Source organism: Xyrauchen texanus, chromosome 1 (genome assembly GCF_025860055.1).
Source record: "Xyrauchen texanus isolate HMW12.3.18 chromosome 1, RBS_HiC_50CHRs, whole genome shotgun sequence".
NCBI lineage: Eukaryota > Metazoa > Chordata > Actinopteri > Cypriniformes > Catostomidae > Xyrauchen > Xyrauchen texanus.
The window spans coordinates 10,238,377-10,263,648 of NC_068276.1; the positions used below are offsets into that span (position 1 = coordinate 10,238,377).

The following is a 25,272-nucleotide window of genomic DNA, read 5'->3' on the forward strand; positions in this document are numbered from 1 at the left end:
TTGTTTGTAAAAGGGGAGGAAAAAGAAAATGAAATATTGGTATACAGATTTTGGTTGATATATCATACTGTACAGTGAAATGTTCTATTGTTATATCCCTACTCACCTGAAGGACGGATAGATCAGGCAAATCTCCAGTCAGGCCTTTGTAGAGTGTGTGCTCCTTTTGAATAAAACTTTCATTAGTGGGAAGTTGCATATCCACAGGTATTTTAATTCAAACATGCAACATATTGTAATAAATCTACAATATTCAGCCTTTACCTTACACCCTCGGTTGTTGCTCTACACTTTTATTATATTAAATACTTATTTATATAGCTTGCTCACTGTATAATCATGATAGCCTAATACTTATAACACAAGATTGCATCTTAAAGGAATGACTGAGTTGAAAACTTGAATAAGAACGCATTTTACACAGAGGGACCAGCTAGGGAAACTTACCTGCCTACAATAACTGTTTTCATTTGATTTGAGTTACATTAAACATGAATAACCTTAGCCGAGTCCCCAGGAACATCGGGCTATTAAAGTAACAAGCCTAAAACTGCGGTCTTATTAATTCTAGCTTCACCATACACTCAAACTGTGAGGTTTATCTGCTTTTACTTACATTGCTCTGTACATAATATACTGTTTTTTGTTCTTTATATACAGATTGTATTAGATTTGCACTACGTGTGTGTATGTGGGTATGTATGAAGGTGAGTGTATGTACGTATATGTATAATTATTTATTTTGTGTTCTTTTTTGTTTTTAATTACCTATGTCTTGCTGCTGTTTTTTGGTATTGTTTGTATTGTTGTTGACTGGTAGCTCCTGTCACCTATACAAATTCCTTGTATGTGTAAGCATACTTGGCAATAAATTCTGATTTTCTCATGGACCTGTAACACAATGCCCTGACAGTGACTTCACCGGTGTCCTGATCTTTATTAGAAACTAAGAGGAGACCAAGTTAATATAATTGATATCACAATTATCACAAAAATTAACAAACAGTCTGCTTTAAAACTAAGAAAAAACAAGCTTCTATACTAACATAACATTAAAAATGAACACGTGGCGAACTAGCTTAGCCGCTATCTGCCGGCACACCACATTAGATTAAAATACTTACCCTTGTAGTTGTGCAGATAGCTCGATATGTAGAGTTTAAAGCCCTTGTCCCTCTTGCTTGTCGGAGCAGGGGACCAGGCATCAACAATGCGATGAACATCGCTGGCGCGTATTTTCGGAAGATTCTGGAGACATCGAGTAAAAAGACATTTTGGGCGACGCGCAAGTAAACCGGAAACAGATATGGCGACAGCGGAACTTCACAGTTCAGTCTTTGTCATGTGTTTTAGCAATACATTTTTAACATTTATAATGCGTTTAGATTTTTTTTATTGCCTTTACAGGGACTTTAACACTTTCTTAAACATTTGTACAGGTCATAATTGCAAAACCTGTAAAAGGTAAAATAAAAAAAAAATCGAGGTTGGAAATAATGTAGACATAAACGAAATTTCTGCGTAACTGTGAAACCAGAGGATAATTTCGCTTTTTCATTGAGTTTATCCTTCACGTCAAAACAGGGATTTTCATGTTTATGATAGATATCACCATGGTTGCAAATTAATAAAAAATAATTAAAGTATACCCGATATTTTGGCCATGTTGCAGATGTCTTTCACTATTCACTGATACAGGCATTGGTGAAAAGTCTAACTTCATCAATTTATTCTGCTAAATTGTTCATACCCTGTATTAAATATCTATTTTAAAACCTAATCAGAATCAGAAAGATATTTATTGCCAAGTAAGTTTTACAAAAAGGAATTATTTTTGGTTTATTGCATGTCTCAATGTGCATCAATCAAAGAAATGTAAACAATTTTCACCTGTGCATAAATAATTCAATATATTTGACATATATTACTGTATAATCGCTTCAGAGTTTCAAAGTAATTTAAATGTAATTTCCTAAACCTTACCTTATCATGGAATCAAGAGTCAAGAATCTGTTATAAACCCTAATGGCTTTGGAGCAAAAAATAATAATAGCCAACATGGCGGGTCGATTTTGAGAGTCTAAGCTGTCCTTGTAGGCTATTTCAAAGCGGCTTGCCGCCGGCCGGCCACGGTCGATTGCCGCCGGCCGGCCGCGGTCGATTGCCGCGAGGCAACCACCAGAGAAAATGAAGCGGGCGGCCCGCCGTCTGACCGCCGGCGGCATCTCGCAAGAAATGGGAGTGACGAATTCGGCGGCAAACGCTTCATCCCCGCCAGTGGGACGCACCTATAGCCGACAGCTTGGGGACGGCGGCAAAAAGAAGCCGTGCGGACATTTTTTGCTATCTGGGAAACAGTCTCAAAAACAAAATTATCCACACTCCTTTGACCCCCATTTCTTTACATGTTATTTTGTGTCTCACCGAACAGGAGAACGTCATGGTTACTAATGTAACCTTCGTTCCCTCCATCAGAGAATGGAGACGTTGTGTTGATGTAGTGACACTAGGGGTCGCTCCTGGGAGCCCCAGACATCTCTGATCTTTGAGAAAAGGCAAGTGAAAATTGGCAAGTGGAATTTGCATGCCACTCCCCCGGACATACAGGTGTATAAGGACCTGGAATGTAACAACTCATTCAGGTTTCGCACTGAGGAGCACAGACAAGATCCCGGCCATTTCAGCGGGTAGTTCAGTGCTGTGTTTAGGAGGGACACAACATCTCGTTCCCTCTATCAGGGAATGGAATTTACGTTAGTAACCATGACATTCCCCTTCTGTCACTCTCCCGATGTTGTGTCGATGAAGATACACAAGGGGTTCCTATGAAAATCGGCAAAACTACTGAACTGTGTTACGTGGACTGGCGGTGTGAGACAGGCAAAGCACTGTGTGCATCTTAGCCAGTGCACCAGGCTGTCACGTAACTACCCCCAACTCACTCGTAGGTGTTAAACGGTTCCTGCTGATTGCTAAAAAAATAAGGACTGGCTGACCCAGCCGTGGCCTCTTCTCTTTATTTTCTCCCTAAAAGGAACTAAATCATTCAGCTGGGGGCCATATAAGGTCCATGTCGGGGGGTATCCCTCCAAAGAGGAAGACACCACGGAGACTACACCCCGCCTGGAGGGGGCTTTAGAGTGTGAAAACATCACATGGTCTTACTGAGTCTGGTTGGTAGCACGTCATGTTGAGGGGTCCTGTTTTAGATCCTAACAGAAAGGGGAGGATTTACTACAAACACTGTGACCGGGGACAGAGAGGCCTCTGCCCAAGGAAGATGAGGTTTCCCAACGCGGAAACCCTTTTGTGGAAAATACATCACACAGCTGGAATGTTTCTCTGAAAACTAACCAGCCGGCTAAGGAGGAAGGACATACAGTGTCCACACTTTTGTGAACATGACTGGGAGAAGGAGCGTCCGTCTTCGACTCGAGAGTGGTACACCCGGCCAGCTGTCCCGAGACTTACCTGTTTGAACCTGACAATACACTGGACAAAACCCAGAGGTTGTAGAACCTCGCAAAGGTCTTAGGTGTTGCCCAGCCCACTGCTCTGCAGGTGTTTGCTAAAGAGGCGCCATTGGTCAGAGCCCAGGTGGCCGCTACATGATATTCGTGTATATGGGCATGATATTCCGCTGACCACCAACATAGACAAAGAGCTGCTTAGAGTTTCTTAAGCTCTATGTGCAATCCAAGTAGATGCACAAAGCACGGACCGCACACAGCAACGCAAGGCTGGGTCTACCTCCTCCTGGAGCAACGCTTGCAGGTTCACCACCTGATCCCTGAATGGAGTCGTGTGAACCTTGGGCACATATCCCGGTCTGGGTCTCAAGATGATGTACAGTGAACACAGCCAGGCCAACCTGGGAGATTGGGGCATCAAGGAATCAACCAGGTTGTGTCAAAGATCGGTCGCCAAACGCAGCTCCTGCATTAGTCCCGGGTCAGGACTACCCTTGTGTGGTTCTTTAAGTGCCTTGGCTTGGTGCACCTGCAGGAGTGTCATGGCATGCAGGGCAGAGGCGGCACATCCAGCAGCATCATAGGCCTTAGTTGCCAATGGTGACGTAAGCCTACAGGCCCTGGACGGGAGCCTTGGACGACTCCGCCAAGTGGTGGCGCTCTGCGACCGACTGTTCCACCTGAGGAATTGCAGAGTACCCCCTTGCCACCCCAACGTCAAGGGTATAGGCGGATCTTTTGTGACGTCATTGTTTATGTTTGTCGCGTTGCATCATGGGAATCATGTGGCAGGAAACACCGCTAGATACCTGTAATTTGATTGTTTTGCACGTTTGGAGGAGGATTTAGAGAAGAGGATGGTTCCCTCTTGCTGTGTGGATGATTGTACGGATCGTTGGGGGCCTGATAAAAAGTTTTTTCGAATTCCCTCCGAAAAGGATCGCGAAAAACGAAAGAAATGGTTGTGTGCAAATACATTCTGTAGCTGTGCTTTGATACCTGCAAGCCTCACTAGTACATGCAGCATTTGTAAGTCCTATCCTGACAGCTGCTTCTACTTTAAACATTAAAGCTGCTACATGACTGCATGTTTCTCCAAGACTGGATTTGAAAGAAGGAGAAATGTGTAAGCTGTGATATACAATTTTTCACCATAGTACAGACGCCATTGAAAGTCTCACACTGAACACAATTGAATTGGTACAACAGTCACTACATTTTCAATAAATAAGAACACTGATCAATGAAGACTTACCCGGCTTTGCAGTCGCAGTGAGCAGTGATTATTTCGATGTTCTCTTTGGCGATCACCCACGGGAGATGCGAATCACACTGTGACTCTGCTTGGCCAGGTCTAACCTCTGCTTTTAGCACGATCACTGCTTTCTGTTTGGCAGAAAACATCGGCCCAACTTTTCGAGAAACAAAACAATCATAGGCCTCCAGACTTTTGAAAGCCTTTAATCTTTCATGAGTGAAGGGTCCAGGGGTTTCTATTAAATAAGAATAAATGTCTCCCCAGCAGATTGGTGGCCAAGACATGGGCGAGTCGGACCAACGTTTTTTGTCATCCCAGATCTCATATGGGCTTTGAATAACTTCGATTTTGTCACCAATACAAATTTTGAGCTTCTCTCCAAACCTCCTCCGGTCTTCAGATGTTAAAGTGCTTATATATTGTGGATTTCGCCCGCTAACTCTCTTGAAAGTGCTCGTCGCGTCTTTACAGCCCGCCATACTGTTTGTTTTGTTGCCACACAACCACTCGCGCATGCGTACAAAGATGTCAACAAAGATCCTCCTATTGACAGCGGAGGAATTTGCAAATCGGGTTTGGGCAGTAAAAGGTGCCCGCCACGACCGCGTAAGATCCACATGTACTTCTGGGAAGAAAGGAATGAGGGCGGAGTGTGACCGTAAGCGCCACTCTGGCCCCATGAATCAATCGCAGAGCTGCGAGGGTTCAGGGGGGAGCAGAGGGTTCCACTCCAGCCCGACACATGTGGCTGCCTGGACATGGCCACCAGCTCCGCGTCAGCCTGCTACTGGGCTATCGCACCCTAGGGTGGGAGTCCAGTCGAGTCTTCCACATCAAACATGACGAACCCGCTCTCCGATGCTGCAATCGATAGCCCATCCTCTTCACGAGCCCCGAACAAGACCGCGAACCCGCCCTGAGACGGGCATACAAGTTTGCTGGGGAATGGGAGGACTGTGGGGGGGGTTTCTCGGCAGAGAGGCTCCTATTGATGTCCCCAGATCGCCCCCAGTGCTAACCGACTCTGCCTCGTATCATTAGGTAGAAGGACTGAGCCAGGGAGCCGCTGGGGTGGCTTTCCATCTGATGAAGGAAAGTCGCAACCGCAACGTAGCCATGGTCATACTCTCACAATGAGGGCATGAACCATCCACGAACGGCGTCTCTGCATGGGTAGTAAACACGTAAGACAGCGATCGTGGCCGTCAGAATCGGAGAGATAGCAACCGCAACCAGGAATAGCACACAAACGAAAAGGCATTTTGAAAAAGATGTTTTCTTAATGTAGGAAAATTCTCTTTTTAGAGAAAATATACTCTTTCGCGGCTGAAGTGCCAGGGGTTTTTCTCTGCACAACACCAGTGCAAGAGGGGGAGAACCTCTGTAATGCCGCGTAGAAACCAACAACGAGAGATAAATGGCTGGCAAAGTAATTTGGCTCAGTGAAATACCTCTCCGCTCCGAAGAAGTCTGAATAAGTGGCTGCATTCCAGCTCCTTCTATACCAGTATGTCCGGGGGAGTGGCATGCAAATTCCACTCGCCAATTTTCATTGGCCTCAAGTGACTGGCAGAAGGGGAACACAAACATTACTCTCTCATGAATTACTTGGTAAGCTCATTAATTAGACAGGACATCTTAGTATATGTGTGAAGTGATCTGACACATTAAGCAACTAGTGCCTTTCGTAAGTCCATATCATCACCCATAATCAAACACAGAGTTTATTAGTTTGGACTGAATACACATTAATACAATCATGTAAGATTTAAACGTACAATCCATTTTATAACAATATAAGGGCAATAATCTAACCACAGACACTTCATCAACAAGCACATACACAATTTCATCAACACGTATTTTACAAAAATAGATGCGATCTGACACATTAAGCAACAAATGCTGATCATAAATCCATATTACCACCTTTAAAGCAGAAGTTTGAGTCAATAACAACGTGAAATATAAAATAATGTTATAGTACAACAATGTTGGCTGTAAGGCCGAAACGTCTGTGAGACATAAATACAATTTTAAGATATTGAGATAAAGGAGTGCGGATCATTTTGTTTTAAAGTTTTGTGTATCTGCACACCCTGAACTGGTAGAGCACAGTGATTCCATTTCTTTGAAGTTTGACATTAATAAAATTGTATCTAAATGACTTAATGTGATTTTTGTGGTTTGCAGTATGGGGAACAGACCCAGTCACTATATGATATCAAGGTGATACAGTCTCTGTGTTGTAATTTATGTGACCTGTGTGAGGTCTCAAGGCAGCTTGCAGGAGAATGGTTAAGCCAGTCTTTCTACTTTCTGACCTGGGCCCCAGTTAGTCAAATACTTTCACTATTGACTATGAACCAAATTACTAGAGGACAGTGGCACCTTCCCTGTAGTGATTGAGTCCATCTCTTTTAAGCAGGTCAGGTCTACCCCCAAAAGTCTTCCAATTGTCTGTAAATTCTATGCTATTCTCCGGACAGCACTCAGACATCTAGCCATTCAGTGACAATAATCTACAACCCCAATTCTGAAAAAGTTGGGACAGAATGAAAAATGTTAATATAAACAAAAAGGAGTGAGTTGTAAATTATATTCACCCTTTGCTATATTGAAAGCACTACAACTACACACGATATGATTGCAACACACTCCAAAAAAGTTGAGACATGGGCAATTTATGACTAATAACAATCTGACGAGTTAAAATAACAAGGTGATGTGAAACAGGAGATGTTAAACAGGTTAGGCAATTGTGTCATAGTATATAAGGAGCCTCCAAATAACAGCCTAATTCTTCAAGAGCAAGAATCACTAAAGACTTGTCAATTTGCCAACTGATGCTTCAGCAAATAATCCAGCACTTTGAGTGTTCTAAGACAAATTGGAGCAATTTTGGGCATTTCACCCTCTACAGTGCACTATGTTTAAAAGATTCAAGGAATCCGGTCAAATCCCATTGCGTAAAGGGCAAGACAAAAACACTTCTGAATGCATGTGATCTCTGATCCCTCAGATGTCATTGTCTTAAAAAACATCATTCATCTGTAATGGATATCATGAACATGGCTTTGGGATTACTTTAGTAAGTATTAGTCAACCCCACTCGCCTCTGCATGCACAGATGCAAGTTATGACTTTACTATACAAAGCAGAAGCCATATATCAACACTGTCCAGAAGCACTGCAGAGTTCTCTGGCTTCAGTCTCATCTTAGATGGAAAGTAGAACAGTGGAACTGTGATTTTGGTCCAATGAGTCCACATTTCATAAAGTTTTTGCAAAACACAGCTGTCATGTTGTGTGGGCCAAAGAGGAAAAGGACCATCCAAACTGTTATCAGCGTCAGGTCTAAAAGCCAGTGTCTGTATGGGCCAGGGGTGTGTTGACCATCGTCTTGACCATCTCCAGTTAAGAATGTGTGGTGCAGTATGAATCACACACTATGACAAGGAAGACCCCATACAATTGTGCAGCTGAAGACCTGCAGAATGGATGAATGGGGGAAAATTCCACTTTCTAAACTTAACAAACTTGTGTCTTCAGTGCCCAAATGCTTAATTGTTATTAGAAGGAATGTTGATGTTTCACAGTGGTAAACACTCGACTGTCCCAACTTTTTTTGAGTGTATTGCAATCATCTGATTCGAAATTTCTGTACATAAAAAACAATGAAATTTACAATGTAAACCATAGAGCAAAGGGTGAATATAATTTACAAATCACTCCTTTTTTTTTACTGTCCCAACTTTTTCAGAATTGGGGTTGTACTATAAACCTCATCACCACGACGAGCAGGGTGGGGACCAGAGCATACAGTGTCTGACATAATTTTTGCAAGTTCACACACCTCTTTAACATTATTTTTAGTGATCTGTTAGTTTTAGTGATTTAGAAGACTGGCAAAGCCAGACATTGTTAGTGCCGGCATGAAAAACAGTCTTAGAAAATCTAAGTTTAGCTTTAACCAGCACTTTTAAATTATGCTCTGGCTCCAAGAAGGCATTTTACAATGGTTTCTGGAGTCTCTATTTCCATGTTCCTTAAAATAGAATTACCTACACTGGTGGCCAGATGTTTGGAATAATGTACAGATTTTACGGTTTCGGAAGACACTTGGTACTTAAATTCACCAAAGTGGCATTCAAATGATCACAAAGTATAATAAGAACATTTTTTATGTAAAACAAAACAGCACCATCGCCATTTGAAAAAAGTAATTTTTTATCAAATCTAGAGAGTCCCATTTCCAGCAGCCATCACTCCAAAACCTTATCCATGAGTAATCATGCTAAACTGCTAATTTGGTACTAGAAAATCACTTGCCATTATATCAAACACAGTTGAAAGCTATTTGGTTCATCAAGTGAAGCTTAACGTTGTCTTTGTTTTTGAGTTTCCACAGTATGCAATAGAATGCCATGTCTTAAGGTCAAAAAGAAACCGCTTCTTCTAGAAACTCATCAGTCAATCATTGTTTTGAGGAATGAAGGCTATACAATGCTTTCATACAAATGTTTACACTACAGTCTTCAAAGACAAAGGATAACTGTCTCTAACAAGGACAGAAAGAGATGTGGAAGGCCCAGATACAACTAAACAAGAGGATAAGTGCATCAGCGTCTCTAGTTTGAGAAATAGACACCTCACATGTCCTCAGCTGACAGCTACATTGAATTCTACCCACTCAACACCAGTTTCATGTACAACATTAAAGAGAAGACTCAGGGGTGCAGGCCTTATGGGAAGAGTTGCAAAGAAAAAGCCACTTTTGAAACAGAAAAACAAAAAGAAAAGGACAACAGATAATTGGAAAAGAGCGTTTTGGATCTTAGACCCATTGAGCTTTTGTGGAATCAGCTAGACTGTAATAAGTTGCATGAGAATTTCCCGATAAGCCAGCCACATTTATGGCAAGTGCAACAGGAAGTGCGGGGTGAAATGTCACCTGAGTATCTGGACAAACTGATTGCTAGAATGCCAATGATCTGCAAAGCTGTCGTTGCTGCACATTGAGAATTTTTTTATGAGAAATCTTTGAAGTAGTTTAATAATTTCTGAACATTTCTTTCAAATTGTAATAGTAATTTTACATGTTATTAATGTCCTGACTATATATTGTGATCAGTTGAATGCCACTTTGGTGAATAAAAGTACCAATTTCTTTCCATGAGAACAAAATCCAAACTTTGGCCACCAGTGTATAACCAAGGTGCTTTCAACAGGCTTCTCAGGGGGTGCATTACTGAGTGGATAGAACCTGTTGGGAACTCTAATAGGAACGGGAGAGTGGTGTCGCAATGCCTTAAGAATATGCTGCCTAGACATCACCCAATTGCCCTGCTGCAGGGGCTCTACATCCGGAACGGAAGTGTGTGTGTTGCTCGCTGTACTGGCTGCATCTCTTTCTCCCTGACTTCCACTAACATTCAGATGCGTGTCTCTAACACATTAATCTTCTCCGTCAGCCTAACTACATTTATCACATGTAATCCCGCACTGCTGATGGTTGAAGCTATTGTAAACATGTGACATGCAGTGCTAGCAGTAATAACGGGGGTTTGTGCCATGACTTTCCACTGTTGTTTGTTGAATAGGTATTGTTGTTCCTGGGTAGCGTGGTTTTGAGATTGATGCAATAATCCACGTAAAAACGCAGAAAGGAAGATGGATGCATATTGTATAATCTTGATAAAGGAAAAAAGAAAAGGTGGGGAAAAAAAGGATGTACGCTGAAAAATAGCAGAGAATAAAGGCTAAAATGCTAACAATAGAAAATGCTAGCAGGCTACAAACACTGTTGATTTGAAACCCAACTAAACTGAATATTACATGCAATTGTAATATCTTTCTTTTCAAAATTCTTAACATTAACTCCTTATTTTAAGACTCACCGTTCACTTGTTATTTTAAAACCAACAGTCCTTAGTTCGCATGAAGGAAGAGCTTTGAGAATCTGTATGAAAATACACTCACCTAAAGGATTATTAGGAACACCATACTAATACTGTGTTTGACCCCCTTTCGCCTTCAGAACTGCCTTAATTCTACGTGGCATTGATTCAACAAGGTGCTGAAAGCATTCTTTAGAAATGTTGGCCCATATTGATAGGATAGCATCTTGCAGTTGATGGAGATTTGTGGGATGCACATCCAGGGCACGAAGCTCCCGTTCCACCACATCCCAAAGATGCTCTATTGGGTTGAGATCTGGTGACTGTGGGGACCATTTTAGTACAGTGAACTCATTGTCATGTTCAAGAAACCAACTTGAAATGATTCGAGCTTTGTGACATGGTGCATTATCCTGCTGGAAGTAGCCATCAGAGGATGGGTACATGGTGGCCATAAAGGGATGGACATGGTCAGAAACAATGCTCAGGTAGGCCGTGGCATTTAAGCGATGCCCAATTGGCACTAAGGGGCCTAAAGTGTGCCAAGAAAACATCCCCCACACCATTACACCACCACCACCAGCCTGCACAGTGGTAACAAGGCATGATGGATCCATGTTCTCATTCTGTTTACGCCAAATTCTGACTCTACCATCTGAATGTCTCAACAGAAATCGAGACTCATCAGACCAGGCAACATTTTTCCAGTCTTCAACTGTCCAATTTTGGTGAGCTCTTGCAAATTGTAGCCTCTTTTTCCTATTTGTAGTGGAGATGAGTGGTACCGGTGGGGTCTTCTGCTGTTGTAGCCCATCCGCCTCAAGGTTGTGCGTGTTGTGGCTTCACAAATGCTATGCTGCATACCTCGGTTGTAACGAGTGGTTATTTCAGGCAAAGTTGCTCTTCTATCAGCTTGAATCAGTCGGCCCATTCTCCTCTGACCTCTAGTATCAACAAGGCATTTCGCCCACAGGACTGCCGCATACTGGATGTTTTTCCCTTTTCACATCATTCTTTGTAAACCCTAGAAATGGTTGTGCTTGAAAATCCCAGTAACTGAGCAGATTGTGAAATACTCAGACCGGCCCGTCTGGCACCAACAACCATGCCACGCTCAAAATTGCTTAAATCACCTTTCTTTCCCATTCTGACATTCAGTTTGGATTTCAGGAGATTGTCCTGACCAGGACCACACCCCTAAATGCATTGAAGCAACTGCCATGTGATAATTGCATTAATGAGAAATTGAACAGGTGTTCCTAATAATCCTTTAGGTGAGTGTATGTTTCTTCATTCTGTCTTCTCCACAGAATTAAAGCAGGCGTCTTTTCTGTGTCACTGCTGGTCATTGACCCTGCCTGTATGAACCTGCAATGCCCAAGAGCATTTGCCATAACGTTTCCAATAAATTAAAGTGAAACCGGAGATCTTTATGCTCACTATCAAAAGGTTATATTTTCACGCAAGTCAGGCACAAACCTTCACAAGCAGCACACACTTTTATTACTTCAGAAGTGGTTAATCTTCATGTGCTTTTCAGGTGCTGCTCTTAGTGCGGTCGCGGTGCAGCTCAGTGAGACGCTCTGACTTGATTTGGAGTGTCACATTGCAATAACACCGATAAATGCAACACAAAAACCTGCATGATTGGAATTTCTAGATTCGATTAAAATTCCATCCCATGCATGGTGCTTATTTTGAGGCAGTAGAGGGAGGGACAGTGGGGTCCAGTAAGCTTGTGCCCCAGGGCTTCACAGGATCATAAACTGTTCCCTGCACATCGCAAGTCTCTATTAGAAGGTATACACCTTTAAAATACTGCAAGGCCATTTCTAAAATCAGCTTCACAAAAAATTAGATATGTTACTCTTAAAGCATTTGGTAAATAAAATGAGTACTGTCAGAGCAGGGTATATTGTGGAAAATATTTGTTGTCATCTATTGTGATGTCATAACTGGTTTATTGCAGTGCTCATCATCCTGTGGGCGGGGCTTGCAATCCAGAGTGGTCCAATGTATGCACAAAGTGACCGGTCGTCATGGCAGTGACTGCCCTGGAGTTCTGAAACCCCCTGCATACAGGCAGTGCCATCAGGTGGCATGTAATGTAAAAGTCAACGTCAACACCATCACCTCCCCTAGACTAGGTAAGATTTTTAACTGAATTACAGATATGAAAAATAAAATAACATTTAATCCAATTTACTGTCTTAAAGCTGAAGTGTGTAACTTTTTCAACGCTAAAATAATTTGTCCTAATCCCAGCCTAAAATGCAGAAACAGCTCTAAGTAAGTATCAAAGGTTAATTTTCTAAAGTTTAATTTTCTCAAAACCTTTAAACATTATGTTTCTAACATTATAGCGCTATTAAAATTCTTCTTTTTTTTTTTTTTTTGGGACGACCCATCCAGCCAGACACAACAATGTTTATTTTTGCAATTTCTCAATTCTGTTTAATCGCACTAGTGTCGCAGAACTTATACTTCAGCTTTAATAAATATTCTGGTCTTTTTGTGCAGAATTCTTCAGTGCACATTATTCCAAATCATGCACAATAAAATCAGGAACATGCATTGAGAAAATAAATATACACTATATAATATTTTACTGCAGTTGCATAATATTACGTGGATTTTGAAACATTTTTGATTAATCAGCCTAATTAAAGAACTCCTGATCAAATTGGATATATTAAAATTTTTATTTGCGCCAAATACAATGTATAATGGTAGTAACAAATGCAAACTTGTGTTATGTTTCGTCACAGCCAAAATATTTACAAAACCTAGTGAGCTGCTGTTCCAAAAGTTAGGCACCACAATAATGCTGCCTTCTAAGGAGCCTCATTTTTGGCCGAATTCATCACACGGATCCTTTTCAGAGAACGCTCTCCCAGAATGTATTGTGAAAAGCTAATAAAAAATGTACCCAAAATGGCAGACAAATTGAGAGAAATGTTAGTTATTAATATAGTAAAATACCAAAAAATGTATTTCATAATTAAAAATAATTTTAAAACTACTAATATTTGTGATGAATTTGTTTATTACAGTATTGCGTCATTAGCTTAACAACATGCAAATGTCAAACTCTATTGAAATCAATTGTGAGTTGAGTTTTCCATGTGCTTTGTATAAATAGAGCTATTTGTGTGATACAAAGTATTGCTGCCCAATCAAATTGCAGCTTTCCAAATTGATGAGGTTCCATTTGAGTTAGAATGCTGCCTTAAAAGGCAGCTTCCTATGTAGACAGCAAGACAGCTCACTGGGTTTTGGAAATGAGCCTTTGTTTGCTTTAAACATTTGTGTTGCATAAACATTATTTTATCGTAGGAAGCAGTCACCAAGATGTCTGTTAAAGTATACATCAAATTAATCACATTTTAATTGTATACAAATAATCTGATAAACATCTTTTAAAATAGTGTATTCATATTAGGGCTGTCAATCGATAAAAAAAATGTAATCAAATTAATTACTTGGTGTCCCGATTAATTAATCGCGATTAATCGCATATACAAATATTTGCTGAGAAAGCCCCTTATATAACAATAATTCAATATGTAATGATTATACATATTTATATCTGTATATAATTATACATTGTTATCTTTAAATATTACAAAATTATATATATATATATATATATAAAATACAAAATATTCCGAAAATTAAAATGCATTACATTATTTTGGCAGAAGAGTTAATCATTGATAAGACAATACAAAAAGCGGCTTTAGAATACAATGTATTGTTTACTACCATATTGTTGATCATAAGCCAATCATTGGCATACAGTTCACAGCATCCATTTCACAAGTGAATTTGTCAATCAGTTGGAGATTTATAATGAGGGCTTGTTTAATTTATACCAACGTCATTTTTTTTATTTTTTTTTTTATTAATGCTTACAGAACTTTTACACCTAGAGCCAAGAGGTATATTAAATCAAACAACAACAAAAAGAAAAATAAATAAATAAACAGTTTAATAAAATATCAAATTGTTTACATATTTCAGTACACTTTACAGCTTTCTTGTTACTCAAATTGCAAATTGTTGAAAGGTATTGCTGAACCTCTGAATTAAAAATTAAAACTAATGGTTTATAACCACCATACTTACATTTATGAATACTAAACTTTGCCAACAAAAGCAGAACATTAATCAAATAATAGTCCTTATGAAGAGACATGTCATAGCTAAAAAAAATGAATAAAACATTTTCAAAACAAAGTTGAAAGCTGGGAATAATATGATCTCTAACAAAATATGATCTCTTGCAGAAATCAGACCAAAAACAAGTCGAGTAGGGACAACTCCAAAATAAATGAAAAAAATGTTTCCGCCAGCAGACCACAAAATGTACAGAATATATAGACATCACAATTAAATCTCTCTACAAGAAAATAATTAGTGAGTTAGTACTTATAAGTAGGTTTTAAGTAAATTTCTTTGATTTTATTTGTGATTAAATATTTATGGATAACTTTCAAATTTTGGAAGTCCAGCAACACCCTGCGTCAGACATGCTTGTGTAGTGTCTCGGGTGCGTTGCATCATAAACATAAAATGTTTAGGTCACTGTGTTAAATTAAATATAGTTATTACTCAATCTTTAAAAACATCTTGAGATCCCTTAGATCGCATTTGCAATCCTTCAAGTGTTTTGTACGCAAGAACGTAACACATGTTTGTGTTGTTCTGCCTACTGAAGTTTTTCTGCCTACTGTATAAACTGCGCGTTGCTCATATAGCTGAAATTTCACTTACTGCACTCTGGAGTAAACAGGTGGTACTACAAGCTTGCATTTCTCAGGACTCTTCCTTATTATGGTCTGGAGGAAGTGCGATTAATTGCTTAAATGTTTTTAACACATTATTTTTGGTTAAATTAATCGCACTGAATTAACTCGTTAAATCGACAGCCCTAATCCATATACATTCAAAAATGTAAAAAAGCGAAATTCTGCTGAATTTTATTTTGACGTCAGTGTTCTAACATCAGATTATAATGTCATGGAACAATTAAAAGAAAAATCAGGGTTCCCACGGTCATGGAAAATATCAGGAAAACCTGCTAATATCAGTCTATTTAAAAATGTTTTGCAGGCCTAGAAAAGTCATGGAAATTAGTTGGCCAATTAGTTGTTATTATTATAGACCTATTGCAGATGAATAAAAATAACATCTTCCAGATAATAATGCACACATACAGTACATATATGCAATATACACCATGTGTGTTATCAAGGATAATTTCTTTACATTCTGTCCTTGTAATTTAGTCTTGTCCTTGTGTCTTCCCTGGCAGCTGCACTGACATACAAGTGCACAGGGGATCAGTGGGCAGTATACTGCAGGGTGATCCGAGAGAAGAACCTGTGCCAGGACATGCGCTGGTATCAACGCTGCTGCCAAACCTGCAAAGACTTTTATACCAACAAAATGCCACCCAAGAGTTAATGACCACAGCACTCAAACACATAGAGGTTTATTTTTGCCTTTTAAATTTGTACTGGCAAGAATAATATGTTATTATTATTATTATTATTATTATTATTAATAATAATAATATTCGTATAAAAAATTAAATTAGCCTGAGACTAGTGAAACAACTAAAGAGGTGCGCACAAGATATTTCCAGCAGAATTTTTAGTCACGAAACATATTCTACACAATAATGTGAACATAAATGCCTTTAGCAACTCTATTTTTTGTGCATTATTCAGTGTATGACTGTAAAATATAATGCTAGTATGTATAGCATTCTCAGCATTGCCACAAGGGATGTATAGCTACATAAGCATAAAATGTCTTCTACACTCACTAAGTATGAATTGCTTGCAATGCTCTGTCTGCTCTGATTTAATGCCCCATTCAATAAGGAAGTTTTGCAGATCGGTTCACGGCGCAAACAGGTTTCAGCAGATCACCATGATCTGGCACACTCTGCGAGACACCATCAATCTACTACTATGATCCAGACACCTGAATCATCTTTTTAACATGCCAAAAGCGTGCTTAACTACACCATCTCAATGTATGCCAGGCTATAATGCTCTTCTACATCATTTTATCATTATTTGACGAATTACTACTTCCTTCATTGACAGAAAATGTACACAAAGATCCCTTTGATATAAAATTCATTTTACCACCTGCTTTCATCTGGCAGTAATAGCACGTTTTGTGAATGAAGTGCAGTCTAAAATAATTTACATTGAAAGGAGGCATGTTTGCACAGAAAGGAATGACAATGACTTGATTTAAATACTGAAGTGCTATTTCTGCTCTTATTGTGTCTGCTTTAACTAGATTGTGAGGACAAGACAGCTTTTGGTGCTGAAATACCATGCAAAAGTGGCCCCTTGGTTTTCTTTTTCAGGTCAACTACTGTCATGGTGGAGGAACAATTGTTAGAGAATCTTTCGGAGAAAAGTAGTTAAAGTAAGGTAACACTATAGCCCCTTAAGCACTGAAGATTGTTACCACCACAGAACATATAAGAGTGCACGCTAAAAATGTGCTGGCCAAGAATTTGCATGTGTTTGCATTCTTGTGTAAAGTATGTTTCTGGCCTTAAAGCTTGTTTTAACTTGAAAAGACTCCATGTATAAGTCAGGTTTTGCTGTAAACCAAACTTGATCCTGGACTTCAGCATACTGGCCTGCCTTTTGTACTGTGGGTTAAGCTGAAATTAATTTTGTTTTAAGATAACCAGCTGAGGTTGATTTTATTTATTTTTTAAGGCCACTGGTTGGCTAAAAACCCATGAGCGTTTCAACAACAGCTTTTTCAAATTTTCTGATCATGATCCTCAGTATGTGCTTTGTATATTGTTGCTTTTATTTTATAGTTAGTATTATAGTAACTAGTGTTGTTATATAGACACTAGTCCAAAACCTATTGAGCTGCCTACATGAATATCAGCCATCCAAGGTAGCGTTATATGAAGGGTTTGAAATTAACACCTGCTAAATGCAGGTAAAAATCTCCTTCACTCTTACTCGTCAGGCGGGTGACTTTTTCCAGGTTTTTCCTGCATTGAAAATCTGTGGATGTTGGGTGACTTGGGCTGCTGCCAAAGCAAATATAATTGTATTGGTCTTGCGTTCTTGTTCTTCTGATGTGCGCTGCAGCGATTCACAGCGCACATCAGCATGCTCCAGAGATGAGATCACTGGAGCTTTGGGACAGAGGCTTTGATATTGCGGCGGCTGGCGGAGACCACAAAACAATAACGACAATAATCTATCTATGTTAAGCTAACCACAGTAATGAGGAGCCATCCTTGGTCTTACCTGTAGTTATTGCCTTATTATTACAAATGCTATTATTATACAATGGTAGAACCATTGGTAAATGTTAATAATAGCAAGTACATTTTAGAATTAAGGTGTTTAAACATCTGTGAATAAAGGACAGAAATGGATAAGTTATCCTGCTCTTCTATCCTACGCCTGTTCTCACTGCCTATGTTTGAGTTTAGATATTCTAAAGGTGACTTAAATCGTTAGGCTTGTGCCCTTTCTTGTTTAAACAAAAGTCCAAACAAATGTATGCAGTTACAGTCTCCAGATAACCTGATGCGAAGGATTTTGGATAGTGAAAATGCTGAATGGCTAGTGACCTTGGAACACTACTAGCCACTGTGGCCGGTGAACTAAAAAGTTACATTCAAACCCTGATTATATGGGATCGCCTTCCTGGCAAAGAATCCAGTACATGTGATGCTGCCCTGGGATTGGCCAAAAGAAGGTACTATATCTTAAAATGCTGCATAATAATACCTAAGTGAGGGAGAGCCTTGGCATCCTATGATGCCTTAAAATGCTGCCTATGTAGGCAGCTCAATAGGTTTTGGAACAGAGCCATAATGACAACTAATATAACTTGTGTTATTTAATGAAAAAAGAGCCAATGTTATAACAACTGAGGTAAGCAGTGGGTCCATTAAAGAAGACACAGAATGTGGCCACTATCTTTTTCTCATGGTGCAGTAAACACTGGCCCTTCTTCTGGTTATAATCACGTTATTATTCACAATTTATATATACTTTAGATGTCTGTTGTCATTAAGTTTTACACACATATTTAATAGAGCACAGCACATGATCTCTTTTGTTGTATTGAGAGAAAGAGATATTTCATTGTCTTTTGTTGATCCATTTTTGACTTTTCAGATTAGTTACAGCATGCCTTGTATTGTTGTATCATTAAATGTTAAAGGTGCACTTTTTGTTTGTGTCATCTTGGACTTACAGTGACACCTAGTGGTTTGGCCTATGCATCAATCAAAACCAAATGTTTTCAGTTGCAGATGCCATTGAAGAAATTCACTATTCACAATCAGCCATGATTAATTTAATCCAAGAGTGAAGAGTCTAATTACAAGATGGTTACTGAGATTAAGTGAGTAGTATTCTGCTGGTCATGTGATTCTAAAATGGCAACCCCCATGAGGGCACCCCTCCCCCATGTAGAATAAAACAGCTTTTATTAGGTTACTGATATGACTAGAGTCCTCATCTCATGTGAGCGATCATGATTTTATACATGCGTTTCAAAAGTAAAACTTTTTTAATTGGAAAAAAAATTCTGAATGAACCTTTAAATGATTAGTTCACCCAATAATTAAAAGTATATCATCATTGTACTCTCTTGTTATTCCAAACCAGTATGGCTTTCTTTGAAGAAATGTAAGAAAGTTTATGCTGATCTTTTCCATACTATGGGCCTATTCTTAAATATATGAGTAAATTCTGCAAGTAATTTGTATGTAAAATTTACATTTCCGGAAACGTTCCTCCAGATTCATGAATGATTCATACCCACCAAATTTATTATTAAATATCTGTATGTTAGTTGATTCCAAACATTCGTAAATGGGGCGCGCAAGCATGTTTATTTACAATTATCATAATCCGCGGCCATGAAAGCAGCCCTATAAGGCCGGCGCCAGATTTGCTTGTAAATGTGAATAGGGAAATGTGGAAAAGTAATGAAAGGGGTTTAAAATTAAGTCAATTCAAATCACAAAATGTAGACTTGGCAAACTCACTGGTGAGGTCACAAAGAAAGTGAGGAACTTAATGTATCGCATGTTCTAGCTGACATCGGAGGTCCTTTTGTGAAGTAAATGATCCAAGAGGTCAATAAAAATTATTTGACATGAAGCTTTAGTGTAAAAAAAAAATCAGTTTACGCCGACAAGAGGATGTTCACCACCATTAACCTTCTGGTTCAGTCAGTCATCGCAAGCAGCATTGGTGAAAATTATTGTGGTAACAGTGATATGCTTTCATTGCAACTGCAAGAATCTTCAGATAAATAAATAGAATGCCTGAAGCTCTTTGACCAAAATAATAAAGCTTTGCAAGCCACGACAGTGTGCTCGGCTTATTTTGTATTTGTTCTGCTATATTCTGTACACACCTGCCCGTGATGTGTGTATTTAAAGGTTTAACAGCATTAAATGCTTTAAAAACTCATCTTGATTTATTGATAACTAATCTAAATTATGAAACCAAAATTATAGAGCTCATATCAAATGAAGAAACTGTTCAACCAATAACATTAGAGAGCATTTAAGAAAGAAAGAGAGAAATTTGAGCTCAAACTGCATTTTTCCTTTTAACACCTTGCCAAGCACTTCAGCTGGAAAAACGATATATGCAAAGTTGAGAATATACTTTGAAGAAATAATTGCAAGCATCAAGGACAAATTGTATGTGCTTTAAAAAGAGAACAACAAACACCTTTTTTTTATTTTTACTATTTTATTATTATTATTATTATTTTAAGATTCCTTTGACTAATTTCATTATTAGTTATTTTTTTCATTACTTATTTTCATTTAACTTCGTTTACATTTTGAAACAATGTAGTCATGGCAGTTTGTCAGAAAGAACAACACATTTTCAGATACTTAATGCATGTTTTACGCATAGTTGGGAGCAGGTGAACATTTTGTTTGGACCAATCTTTTGAAAATACAAAAACATTCATGAATCATAAAATTTATGTCAGAACAGCTTTACGGATGATTGACATAAAAATTAGTGGTACTCTTGTTTCATGAATGAGGCCCAATGAGAGTATATAGTGACCAGTGGCTGTCAAGCTTCAAAAAGTATCATGCAAAAGACAAACAACAAAAGTAGTCCATACGACTCTTGCTTTATATTCCAAGTCTTGTCAATCTCATTTTCACCTCTGCATATTGAAATGGTTATGAAGAAGTTATTGTGTGTCTTCATAAGACTTGGAATCTAGCATGTGAGTCATATGGACTACTTTATTGTACCTTTATGAAACTTGACAGACCGTGGTCACTAGATGCTCTCATTATATGAAAAAAGCACTGTAAACATTCTATAAAATTTCTCCTTTTGTTGCATGGAATTAAGAAAGTAAAGTCTAGTCTGGAACAACATGAGGATAAGTAAATGATTATAGAATTTTCATTTTTGGGTGAACTATCCCTTAAAGGTTTGGTGAAATCAGGATACAGGATGTGGCATATCTGTGTCTAATATCAGAATCATCTTTTGGTCTGATGTGTTGTGTTGCCACAGTTGATGCACTCATACACACTGTGGGCTATTATTGACAATCTACATTATCTGCTTTCACAAAGTATTCATGTGCCTTAATTTAAAATGTAAGAGTAATTATTTTAGTTCTCACTTTGTGCAATATAGACAGTAAATGTACTAGCATATCCCATTTGTGGACAAAGATAGTCTGGTTGGAAAGGCTCTTCCCAATATTATTTGAAATCAGAATCTGAAGGTTTCTTTTATAGGATATCACAAGGTGCAATACACCCACAAGAGATTGGATATGGTCTTAAAATTTGAACTTTTATCATATGTTTGTTTAAGCCCCATGGCCAGAAGTAACACTGCGTTGTGCGTATGTGTATATGCGCCAAAACCTTGTGAGCTGACTAAGGCACACTTCATATCAAATTGAAGAACGAACTGGTGTGACATCATTTAGAACAAACTCAAAACTTATTTTAGTGGTTCCTAACAGCTTGCCAGGACAAACTTTCAGGAAAATGTACCGGCTGCTAAACACCTTCTTACTGCCATTGGTCAAAGTTATCGGTAGGCGTGACCTGAAGTTCCACTGTTCAATTTGAACACAACAGCATGCAGACTTAGTAAGCTGGTGCAAATTTACCTATATCTGTATGATTGTTCAGGAAGAGACATTTTCCAAGAACATTGAAACATTTTATTTTAATCAAAAAAAGAAATCAAATATACTCAAATACTCTTAAGTGCCAATTTACTCTGTTGTTTGATATGCTGCTTTACTCATGTGCCTTCTGCCATTCACACATCTGTCCAAAATAAGATACACCTATCATCATTCTTTTGTCTGTATTCTGCCCATTTACACTCTTTTATACATCCATCTTTGCAGTAGTATCATCATAAATTACAATAACAGTGTGATTGGCTTATATTATGGCAGCATGTAGTGTTTTAGTGAATAAATGCCATGAATGCAAAAGGTAAACATGACAACTTCTATATTATATACTGCATATATACAGTACATCGAGTTGTTGATACAGCTTCTTTTACTTATCTTGTGTTTTTTACTGATTCTACTTAGAATTTGACTCAAAGAAGGTATCTTAGAAGGCAGCATAAGGTTGTACCTTCTTATTAGCAGTGCACATATGATGCCTTAAAATACTGTCTCGTTAGGCAGCTCATTAGGTTTTGGAACAAAGCTTATATGTGTGTGTTTATGCCTCCAAGTTTGTGTAGAGACCTTGGCTCCTACATACCCAGAGAGCACAAGGTTACAACAGGTGCTAGACAAATTTCACTACTGTGAAATTCAGCATTTTATTTTTCTTCTTTTTTTCATGTTTTATTCTTGTACATTTGTATGTATTTAAATGAAACATGTTTTGTTGTGTTTAAGGTTATTTAATGCATAATGTAGCTACCTGCTTATATCAAAACTATTTGGTGCAAAACCTTTTCACAGGTATAGTGAAATTTTCTTACATATTCCAGTACTGTATGTCATAAGTTGCACAAATAGATTGGTGCTGAGTTGAGCATTTCAAAATGTTCATACAAATATATATATATATATATACACACAGTTGAAGTCAGAGGTTTACATACACCTTAACCAAATATATTTAAACTTGGTTTTTCACAATTCCTGACATTTAATCGTTAAAAACGTTCCCTGTTTTAGGTCAGTTTGGATCACTACTTTATTTTAAGAATGTGAAATGTTAGAGAAAATGATATAGAGTGATTTATTTCAACTTTTATTTCTTTCATCACATTCCCAGTGGGTCAGAAGTGTACACACACTTTGTTAGCATTTGGTAGTATTGCCTTTAAATTGTTAACTTGGGTTAACGTTTTGGGTAGCTTTCCACAAGCTTCTCACAATAAGTTGCTGGAATTTTGGCCCATTTCTCCAGACAGAACTGGTGTAACTGAGTCAGGTTTGTAGGCCTCCTTGCTCACACACGCTTTTTCAGTTCTGTCCACAAATTTTCTATTGGATTGAGGTCAGGACTTTGTGATGGCTACTCCAATGCCTTGACTTTGTTGTCCTTAAGCCATTTTGCCACCACTTTGGAGGTATGCTTGGGGTCATTGTCCATTTGGAAGACCCATTTGCAATTGGCTAATGCTGATGTCTTGAGATGTTGCTTCAATATATCCATATAATATTCTTCCTTATGATGCCATCTATTTTGTGAAGTGTACCAGTCCCTCCTGCAGCAAAGCACCCCCACAACATGATGCTGCCACCACCATGCTTCATGGTTGGGATGGTGTTCTTTGGCTTGCAAGCCTCACCCTTTTTCCTCCAAACATAACGATGGTCATTATGGCCAAACAGTTTCATTTTTGTTTCATCAGACAAGAGGACATTTCCCCAAAAAGTAAGATCTTTGTCCTAATGTGCACTTTCTTTATGGTGGTTTTGAAGCAGTGACATCTGCCTCCTTGTCTACCTGGTTCCTCCAACATCTTCACAAGGTCCTTTGCTGTTGTTCTGGGATCTGATTTGCACTTTTCGCACCAAACTACGTTCATCTCTACGAGACCGAATGCGTCTCCTTGAGCGGTATGATGGCTGCGTGAACCATTTGTGATGACATATCATTTTTGTCTTTGCAGGCTCCCGATCACAATTATTATGGTATAATGCATTTCTCATACCTGCTTGTGTCCAGATACACCGCCTTCAGAGAACAGATCCCATTCTTTAAATCTGCAGGCTCACGGCAGACGAACGCTAATATTCATCACAGCATTGCACATTCATTGCATCAGCGGGAGACTAACACATGTGTTGTTCTGTTCATGGCAAGTTTTCATGGTAAATCCAAAGAGATAAAATTTAGTACTTCACATAACACATAGACATCGTCTTTAGTTGTTAAACAGCTGCTGCTTGTACTCACATTGATAACATAATCGGACCGCGGTTCGGACCCAAAAAATATGATGTGCACAGAGACCAGCGGGGACAGGGTGAGGGGGGAGGAAACGAACTCTGGTTCGGTCCAAGCAATTGAACCAAGTGTGAAAGTACCCTTAGTGTATGTAAACTTCTGACCCACTGGAATTGTGATATAGTCAATTAAAAGTGAATCAATTTTTACAGTCTGTAAAAAATTGTTTGAAAAATTACTCATGTCATGTGCAAAGTAGATGTCTTAAACGACATGCAAAAACTATAGTTTGCTAATATGAAATCTGTGGAGTGGTTAAAAACTTCTGATTTCAACTATATATATATATATATATATATATATATATATATATATATATTATAATTCATTTATATCCTGTATTACAACAATGTTGTAATGTGCTGTTTGTGTGTAAATAGATTGTATTAACTTGATCTTCAGTTTCACAACTGTATGGTTCTCCATGGAGAAAATAATTTTAGTGTTAACAAATACATTATAACAATATGAAATCATAAACATTATCACTGCACTCTCAAACATCTTATATATTTGAATATTTTTCAATAAACTGAAAATATATCACACTATTTGTCCTTGGAGTCAATAGTTTTATATTTTACTTTACCATCCATTTGAACTGATTATAAGCTATAAGTTTCATGAATTGTAAGTGTGCATTGTAATTATGACAGTAAGTACACAGTCTTGTCCCTTTGTCCTTTTTATGATTTTCAAATTGATTTTATTTTGGGGGGGTTTACATGACTTTGGAAAAAAAATTATGATTGTAAAAAAACAAGGTCGCTTTAAAAGTTTATAGTTACCTTGCACTTTATATTGGCTACTTGTACATGTTTGCATGGTTTATGATGGTTGTAAATAATACTTAGATTTTTGTCTCTAAGTATTGTAATCTGGTTTCCTACATAAAAGAGGGCTTGTGGTCTTGCCAAAGGCTTCAGCATCACAATCATTGTTGCAACCTTGTGCAGTTCCATAGCTCATTCCTCAACTATTGTTTGCATTTGCATTTTGCTCATTCTAATGGTTGTCTGCAGCACTTCCCTCCCAACAACATTGTGAATATATATTACAGTGAGAGGAGCTGTAAGTATGTTTGTGACTAATGGCTATACGGCCTGCTGTTCTTCACCTGTA

The 25,272-nt window shown here is 38.4% G+C and overlaps 1 protein-coding gene across 1 annotated transcript in view; it reads left to right on the top strand.

The window, feature by feature from the left end:
- The window catches only part of adamts17 (ADAM metallopeptidase with thrombospondin type 1 motif, 17), a 273,229-nt gene extending 248,523 nt beyond the window's left edge, over nt 1-24,706 (top strand). The window contains exons 22-23 of the mRNA XM_052129527.1: nt 12,598-12,775; nt 15,946-24,706. Of these exons, the coding sequence (XP_051985487.1) occupies nt 12,598-12,775; nt 15,946-16,097 (330 nt within the window). The 3' untranslated portion in view covers nt 16,098-24,706. The remainder of the gene's footprint in view (nt 1-12,597; nt 12,776-15,945) is intronic.
- Nucleotides 24,707-25,272: the final 566 nt, after the last annotated feature.